This window comes from Pseudophryne corroboree, chromosome 11 (genome assembly GCF_028390025.1).
Source record: "Pseudophryne corroboree isolate aPseCor3 chromosome 11, aPseCor3.hap2, whole genome shotgun sequence".
Classification (NCBI taxonomy): domain Eukaryota; kingdom Metazoa; phylum Chordata; class Amphibia; order Anura; family Myobatrachidae; genus Pseudophryne; species Pseudophryne corroboree.
This window is the reverse complement of record NC_086454.1, coordinates 292,323,399-292,346,677: the sequence shown is the minus strand read 5'-3', so window position 1 is coordinate 292,346,677 and position 23,279 is coordinate 292,323,399. Positions and strand designations below refer to the sequence as shown.

The 23,279-nt window shown below is 47.4% G+C and overlaps 1 protein-coding gene across 2 annotated transcripts in view; it reads right to left on the bottom strand.

Moving 5' to 3' along the window:
• Positions 1-23,279, bottom strand: part of WWP2 (WW domain containing E3 ubiquitin protein ligase 2) — a 181,943-nt gene that overhangs the window by 58,808 nt on the left and 99,856 nt on the right. For both annotated transcript variants that reach the window (XM_063945465.1, XM_063945464.1), the window contains exons 5-8: positions 12,020-12,108; positions 10,693-10,885; positions 2,240-2,329; positions 1,980-2,154 (exon numbers count right to left, since the gene is read on the bottom strand). In XM_063945465.1, the coding sequence (XP_063801535.1) occupies positions 1,980-2,154; positions 2,240-2,329; positions 10,693-10,885; positions 12,020-12,108 (547 nt within the window). The remainder of the gene's footprint in view (positions 1-1,979; positions 2,155-2,239; positions 2,330-10,692; positions 10,886-12,019; positions 12,109-23,279) is intronic.

Below are 23,279 nucleotides of genomic sequence, written 5' to 3'. Positions count from 1 at the left end.
TGCGACTTTGGAATATATAGAATCCAGCCGTGTTGCCGTTACACTTCCAGAGAAAGTGATACGCTGTTCAGCAACTGCTCTCTTGATCTCGCTTTTATAAGATCGTCCAAGTACGTGATAATAGTGACACCTTGCTTCCGCAGGAGCACCATCATTTCCGCCATTACCTTGGTGAATATTCTCGGGGCCGTGGAGAGACCAAGCGGCAACGTCTGAAATTGGTAATGACAATCCCGTATCGCAATTCTGAGGTACGCCTGATGAGGTGGATAAATGGGGACATGAAGGTATGCATCCTTTATGTCCAGAGTCACCATAAAATCTCCCCCTTTCAGCTTTCTTCCCCTCAAACATGTGTACTCTTGTGTCAGGGACAGATGAGTCATCAGTGATATGCAAATCATCCTTTATTACAATAATCATATATTGAATACTTTTCTGCCATTTTGGCTGCAACTTTGCATTATCGTAGTCGACGCTGGAGTCAGACTCCGTGTCGATATCAGTGTCTATTATTTTGGATAGTGAGCATTGAGTACTCTGAAGGTCTCTGCGACATAGGGACAGACATGGGTAGATTTCCTGTCTGTTCTCTTATTTTTTGTGCAATAAATTCACCTTAGCACTTAATTACACATATCCAAACAGGTGTCGGCGTTGTCGACGGAGACACCCTCTCACACACATATTTGCTCCATCTCCTCCTTAGGGGAGCCTTTTACCTCAGACATGTCGACACACACGTACAGACACACCACACACTCAGGGAATGCTCATCTGAAGACAATTCCCCCATAAGGTCCTTTGGAGAGGCAGAGAGAGAGTATGCCAGCACACACCCCAGCGCTATTAACCCAGGAATAACACAGTAACTTAATGTTAACCCAGTAGCTGCTGTTTATATTGATTTTTGCGCCTAATTATGTGCCCCCCCTCTCTTTTTACCCTCTTCTACCGTGTAACTGCAGGGGAGAGGCTGGGGAGCTTCCTCTCAGCGGTGCTGTGGAGAAAATACATGGCGCTGGTGAGTGCTGAGGAACAAGCCCTGCCCCCTCGATGGCGGGCTTCTGTCCCGCTTTCATGTACAATTTTGGCGGCGGCTCATACATATATACAGTGCCCAACTGTATATATGCAAACTTTTGCCAAAGAGGTCTCTAATTGCTGCCCAGGGCGCCCCCCCCCACCCCCCCCTGCGCCCTGCACCCTTACAGTGACCGGAGTATGTGGGTGTAGTGTGGGAGCAATGGTGCACAGCTGCAGTGCTGTGCGCTACCTCATGTGAAGACTGGAGTCTTCTGCCGCCGATTTCAAAGTCTTCTTGCTTCTTTCACCCGGCTTCTGTCTTGCGGCTCTGCGAGGGGGACGGCGGCACGGCTCCGGGATCGGACGACAAAGGGTGAGATCCTGTGTACGATCCCTCTGGAGCTAATGGTGTCCAGTAGCCTAAGACGCAGGACCTATCTGCAGAGAGTAGGGCTGCTTCTCTCCCCTCAGTCCCACGATGCAGGGAGTCTGTTGCCAGAAGAGCTCCCTGAAAATAAAAAAAAACCTAACAAAATACTTTCTTATAGCAAGCTCAGGAGAGCTCACTGAACAGCACCCAGCTCGTCCGGGCACAGATTCAAACTGAGGTCTGGAGGAGGGACATAGAGGGAGGAGCCAGAGCACACCAGAATCCAAATTCTTTCTTGAGGTGCCCATGTCTCCTGCGGAGCCCGTCTATTCCCCATGGTCCTTACGGAGTCCCCAGCATCCACTAGGACGTTAGAGAAACTATATTAGCGCAGGTTGGTCATCTCCTTGTATGGCGAAAATGCTGACTCACACATTTTAGACAATTTTTTTGCTCTGCATCAAAATGTGGCATCTCCCCACAGGCAACACTCGGGAATCATCTAATACTCATTCACTTTTCTACGACCTATGTTTTACAGAAGAGATTAGCCTCCTACACTCCACATCTCACGTGTTCTCACCTGGTACAGGTATCGCTGACTCAGTTGTTGCATTTGGCCCTGCAGCTGATTCCTCTGTGTCTGCCATTGCTCGTAATTGCGGACATACTCTGCAGTAGGTCTCTGCCAGGTGGTGGTACGAGTGTTGTGGTCCACATAGTAGTAGCGGCCTCGGCTATCCACCCGTTTCTCCCATCTATAAAGAGAAGATTCAAATGTTTGTATGCTGCAGACATTGACTGTCAATGTCCATCTAGCGTTGCCATCCGGTGAAGTCTCACCCTGGGGGCAGAGGTCTCTCCCAGGTGGTGGTCTTCGTGTTGTGGTCTACAAAATAAACACGTCCGTTGCCGAGCTCCCTCTGCTCCCACCTAAAGGAGAAACACAGGTCTTACTAGATGAACTATACACAAGAACCTGGGCATTTAGTAAGAGTAACTAATGGCAACACACGCTGTAGGCAGCCATTGCTGTCATGTGAGACAGTATCGAGAACGCAGTCTGTCAATGCTCTAGGGCAGGGGAAGGCAATGTGTGGCACTCCGGCTGCTTTGGAACTACAAATCCCAGCATTCCCTGCCACAGTTTTAGCATGCCCTTACAGCAAACAGCAGCTGGTGTGTGACACGTTGCTTACCCCTGCTCTAGGGTCTAGTTATACTTCACTTTTATAAATACTGCCCTGACCCAGGGAAAATGTCACTGTCCCAACTTAGTGGTAGGTGTATGAAGCAGTGAGAGTGGAGAAGGTGCCTGTGGCAACCAATCAGCTGTTATGTATAATATTATTGAATGCACTTGATAAATGACTTTAAAGCTGATTGGTTGCCATGGGCGACTCACTGCTTCATACATCTAACCCTCAATGTATAAGCTGCAGTTACACGCATGCAGCATAGAGGAGTATATCGAGCCCCGCCGCACAATCAACATAAAGCAGATCAGAGATTATTTTTGGCCTGGATTGTGATGATATACATATAGATATTGCTTAAAAAAAATATACTAGCATGGCAAGTTTCCTTTCCAATCAATAAAAATAAATTAAAAATGGAAAAATGGCACGCGTTCTCGGATTTCTTCTCCCAGTTAGGTTCACTGGCAAAATAATACCCCTTCATGCAAACAGATGCCAGGAATGCAGCCAAATGTGAGTGCAACCCAGCAAGTGACTGCGGCTATGCCTGGAAATGGCGTCATACCTGTGCCTGTGTCATATCCAGCAATACTGGCACTGACATCTGAGCCATGCCATGCCCCAGCCCTGCAGACTGCAAGCTCTTTGTCTACAGAGCAATAACTTCAAAGCCCCATTAATGCATGTCGCTGTATACAAAGCGACATTGGAAGTTACTGCTCTCATGCGTTGCTGTGAAATGAACAAAGTAAACAGCCAGGAGTGTGCAGACAATCAGCCATTGTGCACAGTGGGGTTACAGGCTGGAATCTGACACACAGGCACACTTACTGAAGATCTGCACACAAAGAACCTGCTGCTTTGTGGGCACGGTGACTCTGCCCAGTTTCTGTAAAGCCAGGGCACAGTGCAAGATTTACACTGCCAAGGAGCCTCTCCTGACTACAGGAGGAAGCCGCTGCCCCTGTGCCAGACAGAGTGTCTTTGTGTGAGGAATTAATAGCCCAGGCTACTCTGCACATGGCACCCACGATCTGCAGCCTGCAACACACGCGACAGGGGCTCTGACGTCCAACATGGAACATATATATAAGCAACACTCTCCTCGTACCGAGCCTACAGTGGAAAAAGGCAATAAAAAAATGGCTGCTGAAGAGCCAATGTTTGCATTTCCATTCCAACTAGTCTTTCCGTCTGTGTGTTCCACATTATCCGTCTACCTTCTGCCTGGCCCATCTCTCACGTCTGTGTCCTAGGACTTTTGGCCAAGAACATTTATGTGACTGACACGTTATTAATTACCAACGCTTCATACGGATCTGTCCAGATGTGACACTGCCGTTTAAAGACATAGCTACTTCTTATTTCATTTACAGTAGTTTGCGCCTTTAGACAACTTTAAATGTACTCACTTCTACCGTTCCTTCTGCACGGACTAAGTATATTGCTTTATTTTTCTGTGCTCTATAGTCATTTATTTATATAATCAGGCAGCGTTGCTTATTTACATTGTGCTGGAGTGTAATTCTATCATCAATATAGCATTTTATCCCATGGCAACAAAACAACGCTGACTGATGATATAAATGTATGTCGCAAAAGCACAGAAAACAGCACCAGCAAGAGCAAGCAAAATGTTTAGTCAAACTGTGTACTTTCATAAGGTAATATGAAGGTGAAAACCCCCTTTAAGACACTAGTGTTATATTTGTCACATCATTACCGACCTCCAGGCTAATAAAGTCCTAACATGACTTCCTAATATTGTGAAAGCTCCACATAAAAATAAAAGTAAAATAAGCATTTCTTTCTAGACGCAAACTGCGAGTGGATTATTTGCTGTTTTTTCAGACGAGCATGACTCGAATTTGCCGTGGTCGCATCTCATGATCGGCAAACAGGAGCGGACCCTCAGCCCGCTCACATAAAGGGGGTTTTCACAGTTGATGTAGAAGTTTTCCAGGAGTCCTGAGCAGGAAGCGTTGAGTGTAGAGAACAGAGCCCCTCACACAGAACAGCATAAAGAGCCAGTGAGGGGGCCCAGCCCTAATTACCTGTGACTGACACTGCTCCCAGGCTCTGACCTCACCGACCAAACAAACAAGCGCTGGTTAACCCTTCTCTCTACAAAAGGCAGCGCTGAAGGTTGACGCCCTTGTTACACAAACAAACACCAACGACACAGAGAGAGACACACAGTGGGACAAGGCTGCCATGTTCCAGCTCGTCGCAATGCCAACACTGCCCATTCATCTCCGAAGAGAACCGGTCAGGAGATAACAGGAGGCAGGCTTAGGTAACCTGTGCATTTACAGGGGCTGTGGAACTACAAATAACACATGGCACACATTTAACTACATGCTGTGAGTTGTAGTTATAAAAATGAAGTAGAAAAATAGCACAGGTGCACATTTTCATCAACGTCAGTTCTGTGTAGGCCATCACAACACGCCGGTAATGCCAGATAGCGAGGGAAGCAAAGTACACACACCAAGGTGATGAGAAACAGCGGACACAAGAACAAAGGGTAGGAAGGGCCTCAATCAGATGAGCCCAGTGCAGTGAGCCCCATTGACCAATCAGACCCTTGATTTTGTTTACCTTTCACTAGACAGATGACGGCACATTACTCACTGGTTGCAATGTGCTGCCACACTATGTGCTATTATTGTTCTGTTTACAATTGGGGAAATGTTTATTTTAGACCCTTACAGATTCCAAGGAATGACCAGTCTTTCCGGAGAGAACTGTGGGCACATTATGGGCCATATGCAATTGCGGACGAATTGCCGCAAATGTCGAAAAACGGGGCATTTTCGACAAAAAAAACCTGTCGAATTGGATTCGACAATGCAATACAGTACTTTTCGACAAAAAACCTGCCGTTTCAGATTCGACTTTTGGCAATTCGACATTTCTCAAATTCGACATGTCTGCAATGGTAAAAATGCGGCATTTCGACAAAAGTATGTTCAATTGAAGAATGTCGATTCGACAACAGTGCTTTTCGACAGTCATTTCGTCAATTTCATTCCGCCTCATTTTGCTGTCGTGATCTAATAAAATTTTTTTAAAAACATGTTTTTTTTTGTGTTTTTTTGATTGCTAATAGCATATCTATTTATATTAGAAGGGATTATCTACTTGGTTTGTCTATTTAGGAGCCACAAGTATTATTTAATTGATTTTTTAAAAGAATATTATTATTTTTTACTGACTAAAAAAAAATAGGAGAGATCAGTGCATGTTTTTCAGTGGGAAGGGGTGGGAATGGGTTAAAATTCCTGAAAAAAATGCGTGGGGTCCCCCCTCCTAAGCATAACCAGCCTCGGGGCTCTTTGAGTCGGTCCTGGTTGCAAAAATACGGGGGGGAAAATGACAGGGGATCCCCCGTATTTTAACAACCAGCACCAGGCTCTGTGTCCGGTTCTGGTGCAAAAAATACGGGGGACAAAAGACGTAGAGGTCCCCCGTATTTTTAAACACCAGCACCGGGCTCCACTAGCTAGAGAAATAATGCCAAAGCCGGGGGACACTTTTATACCGGTCCCTGCGGCCGTGGCATTAAATCCCCAACTAGTCACCCCTGCCCGGGGTACCCTGGAGTGGGGCCCCTTAAATCAAGGGGCCCCCCCTCCTCCAGCCACCCAAGGGCCAGGGGTGAAGCCCGAGGCTGTCCCCCCATCCAAGGGCGGCGGATGGGAGGCTGATAGCCAAGTCTCAAAAAAAAAGAATATTGTTTTTTGTAGCAGAACTACAAGTCCCAGCAAGCCTCCCCCGCTAGCTGGTACTTGGAGAACCACAAGTACCAGCATGCGGGGGGGAAACGGGCCCGCTGGTACCTGTAGTTTTACTACAAAAAAAAATACCCAAATAAAAACAGTACACACACACCGTGACAGTATAACTTTATTACATACATGCACACCGACATACACACATACTTACCTATGTTGACACGAGGCTCGGTCCCCTTGTCCACGTAGAATCCACGGGGTACCTGTAAATAAAATTATACTCACAACAATCCTGTGTAGATCGGCCCTCTTCTTAGTTTGTAATCCACGTACTTGGCAAAATAAAAAAACGCAAAACACGGACCACGCACTGAAAGGGGTCCCATGTTTACACATGGGACCTCTTTCCCCGACTGCCGGGACCCCCCGTGACTGCTGTCAAAGAGGGTCCCTTGAGCCAATCAGGGAGCGCCAAGTCGTGGCACTCTCCTGATTGGCTGTGCGCGTCTGAGCTGTCAGGCGGCTCACTCGAGATACAATGGAGCGCATAGGCGCTCCATTATATTCAATGGTGGGAACTTTGCGGTCAGCGGTTGACCGCGAGTAACCTTGAGGTCAACCGCTGACCGCAAAGTTCCCACCATTGAGTATAATAGAGCGCCTATGCGCCGCCTGACAGCTCAGACGCGCACAGCCAATCAAAAGCTCAGTCCGGCGGCAGCGTGTCTCAGCTGTCAGTGTCAGGATAGGGAGGGGAGCGCGGCGGCGGCGTGTAGAACTTGAAACCAGCCGCTGGTTCGTGAAGCAATCAGAGCTCGCGGACCGGCAGCCAATCAGGAGCCGCGGCTGCCGGTCCGCGAGCTCTGATTGGCTCTCGAACCGGCGGCTGGTTTCAAGTCCTACACGCCGCCGCCCAACATAGCGGCGCTCTCCTCCGTGTCCCGCCAAAAGGAGCGGTAAGTAGCACGGAAGGGGGGGGGGCACTGTGGGGGCATCTGTATACCTGGCACTGTGGGGGGCATTTGTATACCTGGCACTGTGGGGGGCATCTATACACCTGGCACTGTGGGGGGCATTTGTATACCTGGCACTGTGGGGGGCATTTGTATACCTGGCACTGTGGGGGGCATCTGTATACCTGGCACTGTGGGGGGCATCTGTATACCTGGCACTGTGGGGTCATCTGTATACCTGGCACTGTGGGGTCATCTGTATACCTGGCACTGTGGGGGGCATCTGTATACCTGGCACTGTGGGGGGCATCTGTATAACTGGCACTGTGGGGTCATCTGTATACCTGGCACTGTGGGGGCATTTGTATACCTGGCACTGTGGGGGCATTTGTATACCTGGCACTGTGGGGGCATCTGTATACCTGGCACTGTGGGGACATCTGTATACCTGGCACTGTGAGGGGCATTTGTATACCAGGCACTGTGAGGGGCATCTGTATACCTGGCACTGTGGGGGCATTTGTATACCTGGCACTGTGGGGGCATCTGTATACCTGGCACTGTGGGGACATCTGTATACCTGGCACTGTGAGGGGCATCTGTATACCTGGCACTGTGAGGGGCATCTGTATAACTGGCACTGTGGGGGCATCTGTATACCTGGCACTGCGGGGGGCATCTGTACACCTGGCACTGTGAGGGGCATTTGTACACCTGGCACTGTGAGGGGCATTTGTATACTTGGCACTGTGGGGGCATTTGTATACCTGGCACTGTGAGGGGCATTTGTATACCTGGCACTGTGGGGGCAATTGTGGATCTGGCACTGCACTCTTGGGGGCATATATGGATATGTAATCCACGTACTTGGCAAAATAAAAAAACGCAAAACACGGACCACGCACTGAAAGGGGTCCCATGTTTACACATGGGACCCCTTTCCCCGACTGCCGGGACCCCCCGTGACTGCTGTCAAAGAGGGTCCCTTGAGCCAATCAGGGAGCGCCAAGTCGTGGCACTCTCCTGATTGGCTGTGCGCGTCTGAGCTGTCAGGCGGCTCACTCGAGATACAATGGAGCGCATAGGCGCTCCATTATATTCAATGGTGGGAACTTTGCGGTCAGCGGTTGACCGCGAGTAACCTTGAGGTCAACCGCTGACCGCAAAGTTCCCACCATTGAGTATAATAGAGCGCCTATGCGCCGCCTGACAGCTCAGACGCGCACAGCCAATCAAAAGCTCAGTCCGGCGGCAGCGTGTCTCAGCTGTCAGTGTCAGGATAGGGAGGGTAGCGCGGCGGCGGCGTGTAGAACTTGAAACCAGCCGCTGGTTCGTGAAGCAATCAGAGCTCGCGGACCGGCAGCCAATCAGGAGCCGCGGCTGCCGGTCCGCGAGCTCTGATTGGCTCTCGAACCGGCGGCTGGTTTCAAGTCCTACACGCCGCCGCCCAACATAGCGGCGCTCGCCTCCATGTCCCGCCGAAAGGAGCGGTAAGTAGCACGGAAGGGGGGGGGGGGGCACTGTGGGGGCATCTGTATACCTGGCACTGTGGGGGGCATTTGTATGCCTGGCACTGTGGGGGGCATCTATACACCTGGCACTGTGGGGGGCATTTGTATACCTGGCACTGTGGGGGGCATTTGTATACCTGGCACTGTGGGGGGCATTTGTATACCTGGCACTGTGGGGGGCATTTGTATACCTGGCACTGTGGGGGGCATCTGTATACCTGGCACTGTGGGGTCATCTGTATACCTGGCACTGTGGGGTCATCTGTATACCTGGCACTGTGGGGGGCATTTGTATACCTGGCACTATGGGGGGCATCTGTATACCTGGCACTGTGGGGTCATCTGTATACCTGGCACTGTGGGGGCATTTGTATACCTGGCACTGTGGGGGCATCTGTATACCTGGCACTGTGGGGGCATCTGTATACCTGGCACTGTGGGGGCATCTGTATACCTGGCACTGTGGGGGCATCTGTATACCTGGCACTGTGGGGGCATTTGTATACCTGGCACTGTGGGGGCATCTGTATACCTGGCACTGTGGGGGCATCTGTATACCTGGCACTGTGGGGACATCTGTATACCTGGCACTGTGAGGGGCATCTGTATACCTGGCACTGTGAGGGGCATCTGTATACCTGGCACTGTGAGGGGCATCTGTATACCTGGCACTGCGGGGGGCATCTGTATACCTGGCACTGCGGGGGGGCATCTGTACACCTGGCACTGTGAGGGGCATTTGTACACCTGGCACTGTGAGGGGCATTTGTATACTTGGCACTGTGGGGGCATTTGTATACCTGGCACTGTGGGGGCAATTGTGGATCTGGCACTGCACTCTTGGGGGCATATGTGTATCACGTCCCATTTTAACTGGGCGCGCACATACCTCTATGGGGCAGACCTGCTGGGGGGCAGGGTAATTTTTTAAGTTGAGAATTTTTGTATGGCCCTCGGTAGAAAAAAAGGTTCCCCACCCCTGATTTAAGGGGTCCCCACTCCTCCAGGGTACCCCGGCCAGGGGTGACTAGTTGGGGATTTAATGCCACGGCCGCAGGGACCGGTATAAAAGTGTCCCCCGGCTGTGGCATTATTTCTCTAGCTAGTGGAGCCCGGTGCTGGTGTTAAAAATACGGGGGACCCCTACGTCTTTTGTCCCTCGTATTTTTTACACCAGGACCAGGCGCAGAGCCCGGTGCTGGTTGTTAAAATACGGGGGATCCCCTGTCATTTTCCCCCCCTTATTTTTGCAACCAGGACCGGCTCAAAGAGCCCGAGGCTGGTTATGCTTAGGAGGGGGGGACCCCACGCAATTTTTTTCAGGGTTTTGTGAACACTTTTGTGCGTCCCATGAAGTCGAATGCAGGACGCACAGTATCGTCAATTGGTCCGTTTTTCGACAGCGGGACTGTCGAATCCGTTTTTTATTGAATATGTCGAATTCGGGTCCCGGCGGCCGGGATTCGACTGTCGAATTGTGTCGAATCCAAAAACGGCCGGAATTTGACCGCAATTGCATATACCCCTATGTATATGAAATGTTCCGGCTCTGTGACAACAGTAAATACTGGTGCTATCAGACATATCTGGACATTAACGTTATACGGACCCTAGCAGGCAGGAGGGTAGAGACACTGTACATGCAGGCTGAGGTCAGACAAAGCTCCAATGAGGTGTGTGTGTGACTGGGCAGGATTGTCCTATGTACACAAACAGCCCAGCACTGTGTCAGGAGAAAGACGTCTTTCAAGCAAATACATAATGGAGCATTCATGGCTCTGCCGACTCCCCCAAACTTCTCTGTATCACAGTGTCCTGTATACACCGGGCTGGCAAATGCAACGACCCTTACATCTCATCCCTCTGTACAGATTTACAAAAAATTCACTGACTTACCCAGATGGCAAGCCGTCTAAGGATGGGGTGGCAGCAGTAGATGGCAATGAGGGGGTCTCGGCGGTCTCCCCAATTGTCTCTGGAGGCAACCCTGAGCCCGGGGAGGGGGTAGAACCTGTAATGCTGCTGGGTACAGTGCCTCCTGTAGAGGTCATATCGCTTGTACCGGGTGTGTGGGCACAGTCTCCGTTCACTGTAAACATAAAGAAAAGAACAGCTCGTATTAGGATTTCTAGAGACAATTCACTAATCTCAGCGGTACCTGCACCAAAGTCTAAATTCTAGCAATACAAACTGGGTTAATTAAATGGTTTCCCTCTCTCCGCCACTGTATAGCCCCATAATGATCATTTGTAATTTATATACCATTATATGGTGGTCCAGCTCAGACCATACTGTGTATAGACACTGCCTGTCACCAGTATTGTTTGGTTTTGTTATAATGTGCTATAACGGCCTCGGGATCCCGACCGCCGGTATACCAGAAGGGGGCGAGTGCAAAAGAGCCCCTTGCGGGCTCGCTGCGCTTGTCACGCTGTAGGCACGGTGGCGCGCGTATTCTCCCTCCAGTGGTGTCGTGGACAAATCTCGACAGCCGGCATATCGAGTGCCACCCGCTATGACAGCTGTTCCTAAACTGTGAGTTGGGGGCGTAGAGCGAAGAGTGAATTTACTGGGCACAAGTCTATCGAAATTGTTGGTGGACAGCCCTAACCTCTGTATTAGCCATAAAGCAGCTAATCATGTGACTTTTGTGGAGATTTATCAAACCTTTTAAAGAGGACGAGTGGAGGTGTTGCCCTTAGCAACTAATCAGATGCTAGCTATATCTTTTTATAGACTGTACTAGATTAATTATAGTTACAATCTGATTGGTTGCTACAGGCAATACCTCCAGGTGTTCTCTTAGGAAGATTTAATAAATCTCCCCCTACATTTCTCTCTTCCCTCTGTCTTCACGCTGTATTTTTTAAGCTGCGATCATTTAAAAGATAAAACCAACCTGTTTTTGCTTTTAAATGATTGCCGCTTTAAAAATGCGAGCAGACGCACTGGAATCGCGTCTGTGCCTGCATCTCGCAGGCTCTTACATAAGCCCCAATAAGTATTTTGGTGTGCGCACTACTGAAGTACAAATATTTATGTCATTTTATGTAGGACGTGAAGAGGATATAATCTAGATTTCCATCTCGGACAATAGAATGTCTCGGCTGGTTGTACAAATGGGCATTTTTTTTTCTCTTCTTGTTGTTGTTTAAGCTGCACATATATTCTTGTCCTATTTTACTTGTATGTTGTTATTTTTCTTCCTGTGAGTAACACTTACCTATCACAGTGATGTCATTGGTCTCATTTTGGCTTTTTGGGGTCTGGCAGGAGCCGTTCTCCAAATTTTGCGGCTGCGAGTTGATGGTCCTGCGCATTCAATGTAAATATAAAAATGCATTAATAAATGTACTTTATATATACTACAGATTATAAAATGATTACATAACATATACAGGGAGTTCAAAAAGTCCCTCCGCAGTGAGCACTGTCTCTAGCTGCAGATCTCCTCTGCAGCTGTGGTAGTCCAGAGAGGGACAACACTTATGTAGATAAGTATGTAACTCATTATTTTTTATTTCATGTAAATAAAATGTTTAAAAACAATTATGTTGTCACTGCTGAGGGACTTTTAGAACTCCCTGTATAATACACAATAAAGAGACTATATAATTCAAGTAACACACACACAGAACAAATACCACAAATAGGTTATTTTTATGATAAATACAGTATCTGTGTTCATAGTTCAGAACACCAAATGGGCCCGATACATAGTTGTGTGCTATGCCACTGTTCATGCAGTTGGGCGATTATCGTGGTCTTCGCATGCGTCCCAGCTGTAGTGCCCGCGCTAAGTTTGCACTGCAATTACTGATGCACTGAGAACTAATTTGCAAGGGACTGACAGGAAACAACCGTTTTGTGGGAGGTAATGGGGAGTGATGGCAAAGATAGGGCATGTCTTCAGCATCTCAGTTACCGTGCCAATGCTGCGCCACCATACACCCACTCAGGTGGTCAATGCATGCATGATCTGAGTCAGATGCTTCGCATATGTACGCAGTTGCAGACAGCAGAGATGGCTCCGGTGGGAGTCTCAATATAAGTTGTGGCGGCTGCTGAAATAGAATATTTTCGCACACAGACAACTATGAAAATCGCAGCTACGGCAGCAATAGCGTGCAAGCATGAATCAGGCCTAATATTCAAGGCTCCAGCTATCCAATGACACAGGGATAGGCGTAGGCAACCATCTGAGCTCCAGCTGTGATTAATCTGAACCTCCATGCACTAAATATCCCCACAATGCTTGCTGTGCATCATGGGAAATCTACTTCAAGTGCATATGCAAAATACTACCTACAGTTATATGGATACTTGCTGACTTTTTCCCCAGCCACTACAAGAGATGGCAGAGGTGCAGGGACCATGGAGGCGTGAAACACGGCCTCGCCCGCCACCGTATGCCACAATTACGCAGCTAACAGCAAACCAGATCCGGGAGTTCGCCAGAGTTCCCCGAAATTCGTGAGTCTCTCAGACATTTGGGGAGAGTAAGCAAGTATGAATATATATGACATGAATGGAGTGCCTTCAGCAACTGGAAAGTAGCAGGTAAGCCGCGGAAGATCAGAGCTGTGCGATGTAATGACTTACAGCCCTGTTGTTTTAGAAGTAGAGAGAAAGACAATCATGAAGACACTGAGGCCCTCATTCCAAGTTGTTCGCTCGCTAGCTGCTTTTAGTAGCATTGCACACGCTAGGCGCCGCCCTCTGGGAGTGTATCTTAGCTTAGCAGAATAGCGAACGAAAGATTAGCAGAACTGCTACTAAATAATTCTTTGCAGTTTCTGAGTAGCTCCAGACCTACTCCTAGATTGCGATCAGCTCAGTCCGTTTAGTTCCTGGTTTGACGTCACAAACACGCCCTGCGTTCGGCCAGCCACTCCCCCGTTTCTCCAGACACTCCCGCGTTTTTCCCAGACACGCCTGCGTTTTTCAGAACACTCCCAGAAATGCTCAGTTACCACCCAGAACGCCCCTTTCCTGTCAATCATTCACTGATCAGCAGTGCGACTGAAAAGCGTTGCACGAACACCAGCAAATCTACTAAGTTTTGTGTTAAATAACTTAGCGCATGCGCTCTGTGTACCATGCGCATTTAGCAAAAAAAAGCAGCATAGCGAAAATCGGCAACGAGCGAACAACTCGGAATGACCACCTGAATCCGGTAACACCTATACAAATATATGCATGGCACCCTATATATGCTCTGCTCTTCCCCAATATACTTTGCAACAAAAAACAAACAAACAATGACATTAAATAATAAGGAATAACCATATCGTTCAGGCTATTGTCCATTAACAATATTTATATTTCAGTAGGACATTAGGTTCCTCCATCTATATCAGCCACCCCCAGGTCAATTGTTTCATTGTTGGCCCCAAAAACAGCCAATGTCCACCATGTAAGGTGCATGAAAAGTATAAATCATAGAGTAACATATCAACTAGTGTGCCGGTGACATACATAGAATGGGGACAGTCACTGGCAGCCTGCCAAATCCTTAGGGACCAGAGACACCTCTCAGGTACAGAGCGATGTCATCAGCTCTTATGAGCTAAAACAAAATGGCTGTCACAAAGTTTCTCAATGTTGTTACTGGCTCATAATTTATATAATACTGGTGGAGCTCAAAAAGGTCTGCCACTATTTTCCTGGCATAAGCCCCCAAATTTGGGAATCAGCTTTGAGATTTACGCTGATATCCAATTAGCTGCGGTAGTTTACTGCAACTAATGGATTCAGCCGGGGCTATCCAATTAGCCCCAATACGCGTCACTTATTGGGGCTCAGGCTCTGCAATAAACGGATGTCGGAGCCACGATAACACATGGGATCGGTAACATATCCCATGTGTTATCGCATGAACGCGGGTCCTTTTAAGGCTGATAAAAACGGCCTATAAATGGATAGCGCAATAATGACCATCAGTTAAAAATCAGGTCGTTTTGTATTGGCCGAAACAGTTTTGCACCTAAAAGGATAGCACCTTAGTTGCAATTCATATGCAAGTAATTACTTTATTGTGTTAAATTAGACTTGGGGGTACATTTACTAAGATTGGAGTTCTATAAAAGATGGGATGTTGCCCATAGCAACCAATCAGATTCTACTTCTCATTTTTTTTAGCATCTCCCAGAAGATAATACCTGGAATCTGATTGGTTGCTATGGGCAACATCCCATCTTAAATAGAACTCCCATCTTAGTAAATTTACCCCTTGGTTTTTGCAAACATTTATACAGTTACATATAAAAAGGTTTCAGGAATTTGTAAAAACCAAAAGATCTCAGATATTTTTTTTTACGTAGATTTGTTTTCCTAAAACATTTTCCCAAATATTCTGTCAGTAATCCAACACAACAGGAGCAGCTGATGACAGACACATGTACACAAATGTGCAACAAATGTAAATAAAATGCCAAACATTTCAATACAGTCCAGGTCTGGAAAAATGTACACATTAACAAGGCCACCATGAAGAATTTTGGTCCTTGGTACTTTAATGGAGTGTGGTCACGCCCAGTTGTACATGCTGTACCTGCAGGGAGACTGGAAGTGGACATGGGCACATAATACAGGTATTAGGGTAACGCCCAGTTATACATGCTGTACCTGCAGGGAGATTGGAAAGGGGGACATAGCCACATAATACTGGGGGCATGTATTCTTGGCTGGAGTTTGTACCTGCCCCAATCATGCACATTACAAGCCTGTGGTGCAGAGTGTAACACTAGTTGGTGTAAGGAATCTTGAACAAAAACATTCTGCACATGTGATTTGTGTGATTCTGGCACGTACACCAACCTGTACATGTAGAGACGGGACAGGGGACAGCGGGGACATTATAACATAAGCCGACTGTAGCAAGGGTGCATTCATGCAAACGCAAGCAGGCAGAGCTGGGCATAGACGCATTTACCCCTGGGACAGCCATATTATATGTGGGTGGTCAGAGACGGGTACAAACAGCGGATGAAGTGAGTTACTAGAACTAGTGAACCAGCACCACTGATTCTGGTGATTTTTTCAGTAGCTCGAACAAAGACTATTCTTTAGTGAGCATCTTTAAGCATTATTGTTTTACACTTTTTGAGTAATTTATTTATACAGGTTGAGTATCCCTTATCCAAAATGCTTGGGACCAGAGATATTTTGGATATCGGATTTTTCCGTATTTTGGAATAATTGCATACCATAATGAAATATCATGGTGATGGGACCTAAATCTAAGCACAGAATGCATTTATGTTACATATACACCTTATACACACAGCCTGGAGGTAATTTTAGCCAATATTTTTTTATAACTTTGTGCATTAAACAAAGTGTGTGTAGATTCACACAATTCATTTATGTTTCATATACACCTTATATACACAGTCTGAAGGTCATTTAATACAATATTTTTAATAACTGTGTGTATTAAACAAAGTTTGTGTACATTGAGCCATCAAAAAACAAAAGTTTCACTATCTCACTCTCGCTCAAAAAAGTCCGTATTTCGGAATATTCCGTATTTCGGATATGTGGATATGGGATACTCAACCTGTACCTAATAGAGCATGCTTACATTACAAAAAAAACCTGAAAAATGGTTCTAAATATGGACAGAAGAATAGCATACAGTATACACAAAATTGTGGCTGTTTCAGTGGATGCAAATCGTGCCCGTGATTTCTGCAAACTCTGTATCTCTCTCTATTTATAGTGCATCCAGAATGTATTCACAGCACTTCATTTTTTCCACATTTTGTTATGTTACAGCCTTATTCCAGAATGGAATAAATTCATTTTTTCCCCCTCATAATTCTACACACAATACCCCATAATGACGGTAAAAAAATATTTTTTTAGAGTTTTGCAAATTTATTAAACATAAAAAAACTAAGAAATCACATGTACATAACTATTCACAGCATTTGCTCAATACTTTGTTGATGCACATTTGGCAGCAATTACAGCCTCAAGTCTTTTTGAATATGATGCCACAAGCTTGGCACACCTATCATTGGGCGGTTTTGCCCATTCCTCTTTGTAGCACCTCTCAAGCTCCATCAGGTTGGATGGGAAGCATCGGTGCACAGCCATTTTCAGATCTCTCCAGAGATGTTCAATCGGATTCAAGTCTGGGCTCTGGCTGGGACACTCAAGGACATTCACAGAATTGTCCTGAAGTCACTCCTTTGATATTCTGGCAGTGTGCTTAGGGTCGTTGTCCCGCTGAAAGATGAACCGTCGCCCAGTCTGAGGTCAAGAGCGCTCTGGAGCAGGTTTTCATCCAGGATGTCTCTGTACATTGCTGCATTCAACTTTCCCACTATCCTGACTAGTCTCCCAGTTCCTGCTGCTGGAAAACATCCCCACAGCAAGATGCTGCCACCACCATGCTTCACTGTAGGGATGGTATTGGCCTGGTGATGAGCGGTGCCTGGTTTCCTCCAAACATGATGCCTGGCATTCACGCCAAAGAGTTCAATCTTTGTCTCATCAGACCAGAGGATTTTGTTTCTCATGGTCAGAGTCCTTCAGGTGCATTTTGGCAAACTCCAGGGGAGCTGCCATGTGCTTTTTACTGAGGAGTAGCTTCCGTCTGGCCACTCTACCATACAGGCCTGATTGGTGGATTGCTTCAGAGATGGTATTTCTTTGGAAGGTTCTTGTCCCTCCACAGAGGAATGCTGTAGCTCTGACAGAGTGACCATCTGGGTTCTTGGACACCTCCCTGACTAGGGCCCTTCTCCCCCGATCGCTCAGTTTAGACAGCTGGTCAGCTCTAGGAAGAGTCCTGGTGGTTCTGAACTTCCTTCATTTACGGATGATGGAGTCCACTGTGCTCATTGGGACCTTCAAAGCAGCAGATATTTTTCTGTGCCCTTCCCCAGATTTGTGCCTCGAGACAATCCTGTTTCGAAGGTCTACAGACAATTCCTTTGACTTCATGCTTGGTTTGTGCTCAAACATGCACTGTCAATTGTGGGACCTTATATAGACAGGTGTGTGCCTTTCCAAATCATGTTCAATCAACTGAATTCACCACAGGTGGACTCCAATTAAAATCACAAAAAAAAACCCTTTTTTTTCACGTTGTCATTATGTGGTATTGTGTGTAAAATTTTGAATGGAAAAAAATGAATTTATTTAATTGTGGAATAAGGCTGTAACATAAAATGTGGAAAAGTGAAGCACTGTGAATACTTTCTGGATGCACTGTATATGGAATGCAATCACCATCCCGGCTGTCGGGATACGGGCGATCAGGATGCCGACGCCGGAATCCAGACAGCCGGTGAAATACCGGCGCACATAATCCCGGCATAACCATTCTATTCCCCCTTGGGTGGTGGGCCACGTCACCCATAGAGGGGAATATAACCCTGCGCTCGCTGCCGGGATTCCAGCTGGCAGGTTCCCGATGTCTGTCTCCTGACTGGCGGGATCACATACTGATTCCCTGTCTGTCTGTCTGTCTGTCTCTCTATATATATTATATATATAGCTTAAAAATTAGAAATAGGGTGTGCTCCATTGTGCATGAATCTTTTAAAAAAGACGTTTTATTTTTGTGTGTGTGCGTATGTATATATGTAGTCTGTAGGGGATACTGGGAATCCATTTAGCACCATGGGGTATAGACGGGTACACTAGGTGCCTTGGGCACTTTAAGAATTTGATTGTGTGCGCTGGCTCCTGCCTCTATGCCTCTTCTACCAGACTCAGTCTAAGAAACTGTGCACGAGGAGACGGACATACTTTGAGAGAAGGATAGATAAGGAAAGTGGTGAGATTAAGAACCAGCACACACAAAACAAGAGGAAAGCCACGCTAACCAAACTTGAAACCAGGAACAGCAACAGCTGAACCAACCAGAATACTTAACGAATACTAACTAACAGTGCAGGAAGAACGAAGCACCGGACGGGTGCCCAGTATCCCCTACGGACTACGAGAATAGGATTTACCAGTAGGTAATTAAAATCCTATTTTCTCTTACCTCCTTGGGGATACCGGGAATCCATTTAGTACCAGGGGGAAGGACCAAAGCTCCCAAACCGGGTGGGAGAGTGCTGAGGTTCCTGCAGAACTGACTGACCAAACTGAAGGTCCTCAGAGGCCAAAGTATCGAACTTGTAAAACTTTGCAAACGTGTTCGAACCTGACCAAGTAGCTGCTCGACAGAGCTGTAAAGCCGAGACACCTCGGGCAGCCGTCCAAGAAGAACCCACTGACCTAGTAGAGTGGGACCGTACAGATTTGGAACCGGCAATCCTGCCATGGAATAAGCATGCTGGATAGTGAGCCTGATCCAGCGTGCAATAGACTGCTTTGAAGCAGGACACCCAATTTTATTGGGATTATAGAGAACGAACAGCGAGTTGGATTTCCTGTGATGAGCCGTTCTCTTTACATATACCTTCAAAGCCCTCACAACATCCAAAGACTTTGAAGTAGCAGAGGTGTTCGTAACAGCTGGAACCACAATTGGTTGGTTGACATGAATTGCGGACACCACCTTAGGAAGAAATTGCTGACGAGTTCTGAGTTCAGCTCTGTCCTCATGAAAAATTAAGTAGGTACTCTTGTAAGACAACTCCCCTCGCTCCGACACACGTCTTGCTGAAGCCAAGGCCAATAGTGGGACGGTCTTCCACGTAAGGTACTTTACGTCAACCTCCTGTAATGGTTCAAACCAGTCTGACTTGAGGAACTGCAGCACCAAATTGAGATCCCAAGGTACCGTGGGAGGCACAAAGGGAGGTTGGATGTGCAGAACACCTTTCAAGAACGTCTGGACCTCAGGGAGAGAAGCCAATTGTTTCTGAAAGTAATAGAAAAGGACGAAATCTGGACTTTAATAGAGCCTAGACGTAGGCCCACATCCACTCCCGACTGCAGAAAAAGCAGGAGACGTCCCAGATGAAATTCCACCGCAAAATATTGTCTGCTCTCACACCAAGAGACATACTTCTTCCATATACGGTGGTAATGTTTAGACGTTACCCCCTTTCTGGCTTGGATCATAGTTGGGATGACCTTGTCAGGAATCCCTCTCCTGGGCAGAATCAGCCATTCAACTTCCATGCCATTAAACGTAGCCACGGTAAGTCTAGATAAACGGACAGGCCCTGTTGCAGAAGATCCTTGCGAAGAGGTGGAAGCCACGGATCTTCGATCAGCATCTCGAGAAGATCCACGTACCAGGCAATTCGAGGCCAGTCCAGAGCAATGAGGATTGCTTGAACCTTTTCCCTTTTTTATTCTCTTTAGAATTCTTGGGATCAGAGGAAGTTGAGGAAACACGTACACCAACTGGTAAACCCACGGAGTTGTCAGAGCGTCTACCACCACTGCTTGTGGGTCTCTCGACCTGGAACAATACTGCTTGAGCTTCTTGTTGAGTTGAGAGCCCATCATGTCGATCTGTGGATATCCCCACCGACGTGTCAACCACCGGAACACCTCCGGGTGGAGGCCCCACTCCCCCACGTGCAGGTCGAGTCTGCTGAGGAAGTCTGCTTCCCAGTTGTCTACTCCCAGAATGAAGACCACTGACAACGCCACAGCGTTTTTCTCTGCCCAGAGGAGAATTCTTGACACCTCTGACATTGCTGCTCTGCTTTTCGTTCCGACCTGTCGGTTTATGTACGTTACCGCCGTTACATTGTCTGACTGGACTTGAATGGTCTGATTCCGAAGTAGAGATGAGGCCTGCCGAAGGGAGCTGTAGATTGCCCTGAGTTCCAAGATGTTTATTGGAAGGACGACTTCCCAACTTGACCATCTTCCTTGAAACTGTATCCCCTGAGTGACTGCTCCCCAACCTCTGAGGCTTGCGTCTGTGGTTAGCAGAATCCAATTCTGAATCCCAAACCTCGGTCCCTCGACGAGGTAAGAAGTCTGTAGCCACCACAGAAGGGAGATCCTGGCTCTTGGCGACAGACAGATCCTCTGGTGCATGTGAAGATGTGATCCGGACCATTTGTCCAACAGATCCAGCTGGAAGGGCCTCGCATGAAACCTTCTGTACTGAAGTAAGAGGCCACCATTTTCCCCAGAAGGCTAATGCATAGATGCACCGAGATCCAGGTTTGGCTTCAGGACAGCCCGAGCCATCGACTGAATTACCATAGCCTTCTTCAAGGGAAGGAACACTCTCTAAGACTCTGTATCCAGTATCATTGCCAGGAAAGGAAGCCTCTGCATCGGTTCCAGGTGAGATTTTGCTAAGTTCAGAATCCACCCGTGATCCAGGAGTAGTCTGGTTGAGAGGCCAATACTGTCCAACAACCGCTCCCTGGATGGTGCCCTTATCAGAAAATCATCCAGGTACGGAATTATGTTCACTCCCTGTTTGCGGAGAAGAAATATCATCTCTGCCATCACCTTGGTAAACACTCTCGGTGCCGTGTAGAGACCAAATGGCACGGCCTGGAACTGGTAGTGACAGTCCTGCAATGCAAACCGTAGACAAGCCTGATGAGGCGGGCAGATCGGAATGTGAAGGTACGCATCCTTGAGACACTAGGAATTCCCCCTCCTCCAGACCTGAGATCACCGCTCTCGGAGACTCCATCTTGAATTTGAACACTCGTAAGTACGGGTTCAACGACTTGAGGTTCAAAATCGGTCTTACCGAACCATCCGGTTCGGTACTCCAAACAAGTTGGAATAATACCCCTTGTTTTGCAGATGAGGTGGAACTGGAACAATGACCTGAGTCTGTACCAGTTTTTGAATGGCGTCCTGTAAAGTTATACTTGTCTCTTGCGAAACTGGTAAGCCTGATTTGAAGAATCTGTGAGGTGGGAGCTCCTGACACTCCAGTCTGTAGCCCTAGGAAATAAGATCTATGACCCAGGGATCCTGGCACGAACTTGTCCAGATGTGACTGAAAAGTTTTAGTCGGGCTCCCACCCACCAGTTTTCCAGGCATCGCGGTCCACCGTCATGCTTAAGGCTTTGAGGAAGCAGAGCTCGAGCTCTGTTCCTGAGAACTGGCAGGTGCTGATTTGTGTGGTTTAGCTCTAGCGCCTCTGGTGGCTGTAGAAGAACCTCTGGTTTTGCCCCTAAACTTGGCCGTCCAAAAGGACTGTAAATTGGAACCTGAGTAATCCTTCCTGGCTGGGGGAGCTGCAGAAGGAAGATATGTGGACTTACCCACAGTAGGTTTGGAGATCCATTTGTCTAGTTCATCTCCAAATAAGGCCTCTCCTGTGAAGGATAGGCCTTCCACGCCTTTCCTGAAGTCCGCGTCAGGAGTCCACTTGCTAGCCATAAGCCTCTGCGTGCTGACACTGCCATAACAGTGGTGCGTGCATTAAGCAAGCCTATTTCTTTTATGCCTTCCACCATAAAGTTCGCAGAGTCCTGTATATGTTGCAGGAGTAAAATAATCTCCCCTTGAGGCAAGGCACCTAACCCACAATTAGGTTACCCAACCATTTGGCAATGGCCTTGGTAATCCACCCATATGCTATGGTGGGTCTCTGTGCCACCCCAGCAGCTGTATACAAGGATTTGAGTGTAGTCTCGATCTTGCGGTCAGCCGTGTCTTTTAGGGAGGCTGCACCCGGGACAGGCAAAACAATTTTTCGTAACAGCCTGGATACTGATGCATCCACTATCGGTGGATTTTCCCATTTTTTCCTATCCTCGGGAGGAAAAGGAAAAGATGATAGGACATTTTACAATCCCTAAAAGTTTGCTATCAGGATTAAACCACGGTTCTTCAAACAGGGTATTTAGGGGGTAACTGAGATTTGATTGCAGCAGCAAATTTGTTAGCAGCTGGGCAAAACCATGTGCACTGCAGGTGTGGCAGATATAACATTTGCAGAGAGAGTTAGATTTGGATGGGTTATTTTGTTTCTGTGCAGGGCAAATACTGTCTGCTTTATTTTTATACTGCAATGTAGATTTCAGTTTGAACACACCCCACCTAAATTTAACTCTCTCTGCACATGTTATATCTGCCCCCCCCTGCAGTGCACATGGTTTTGCCCAACTGCTAACAAATTTGCTGCTGCGATCAACTCTGAATTAGGCCCTTAGTTCCTTTGACACAGGAAAAGTGGCTGAGGATTTCTTTTTTATATTAAAATAAGATTCCTCACTCTCCTCTGTCACCTTATCAGGGATATGCAGAACTTCTCTGATTGCCTCTATTCCCTGTGACAGAGTAGCCTCCCCCACCTTTGAGTCCCCCTCCTGCTCCTCCATTTCTGACCCTTCATCATCAGAGTCAGACTGCAGGATATGGGCCAAAGTAAGTTTTTGCGGACAAATGGCAGGGGACTGAGATGCTGGTTTGGGTACCGAGTCTCTTTTCATAAACTCAGTCATCGATTGTCTTAAGTATTGCGTCTCTTTCTCATTGCGGGACAATTTAGCAGAAATATTGAAAATCATTCCCTTAATGGAGTCCAGCCAAGCTGGCTCTGCCCCGCTAGCCTGGGTAGGTACACTACACT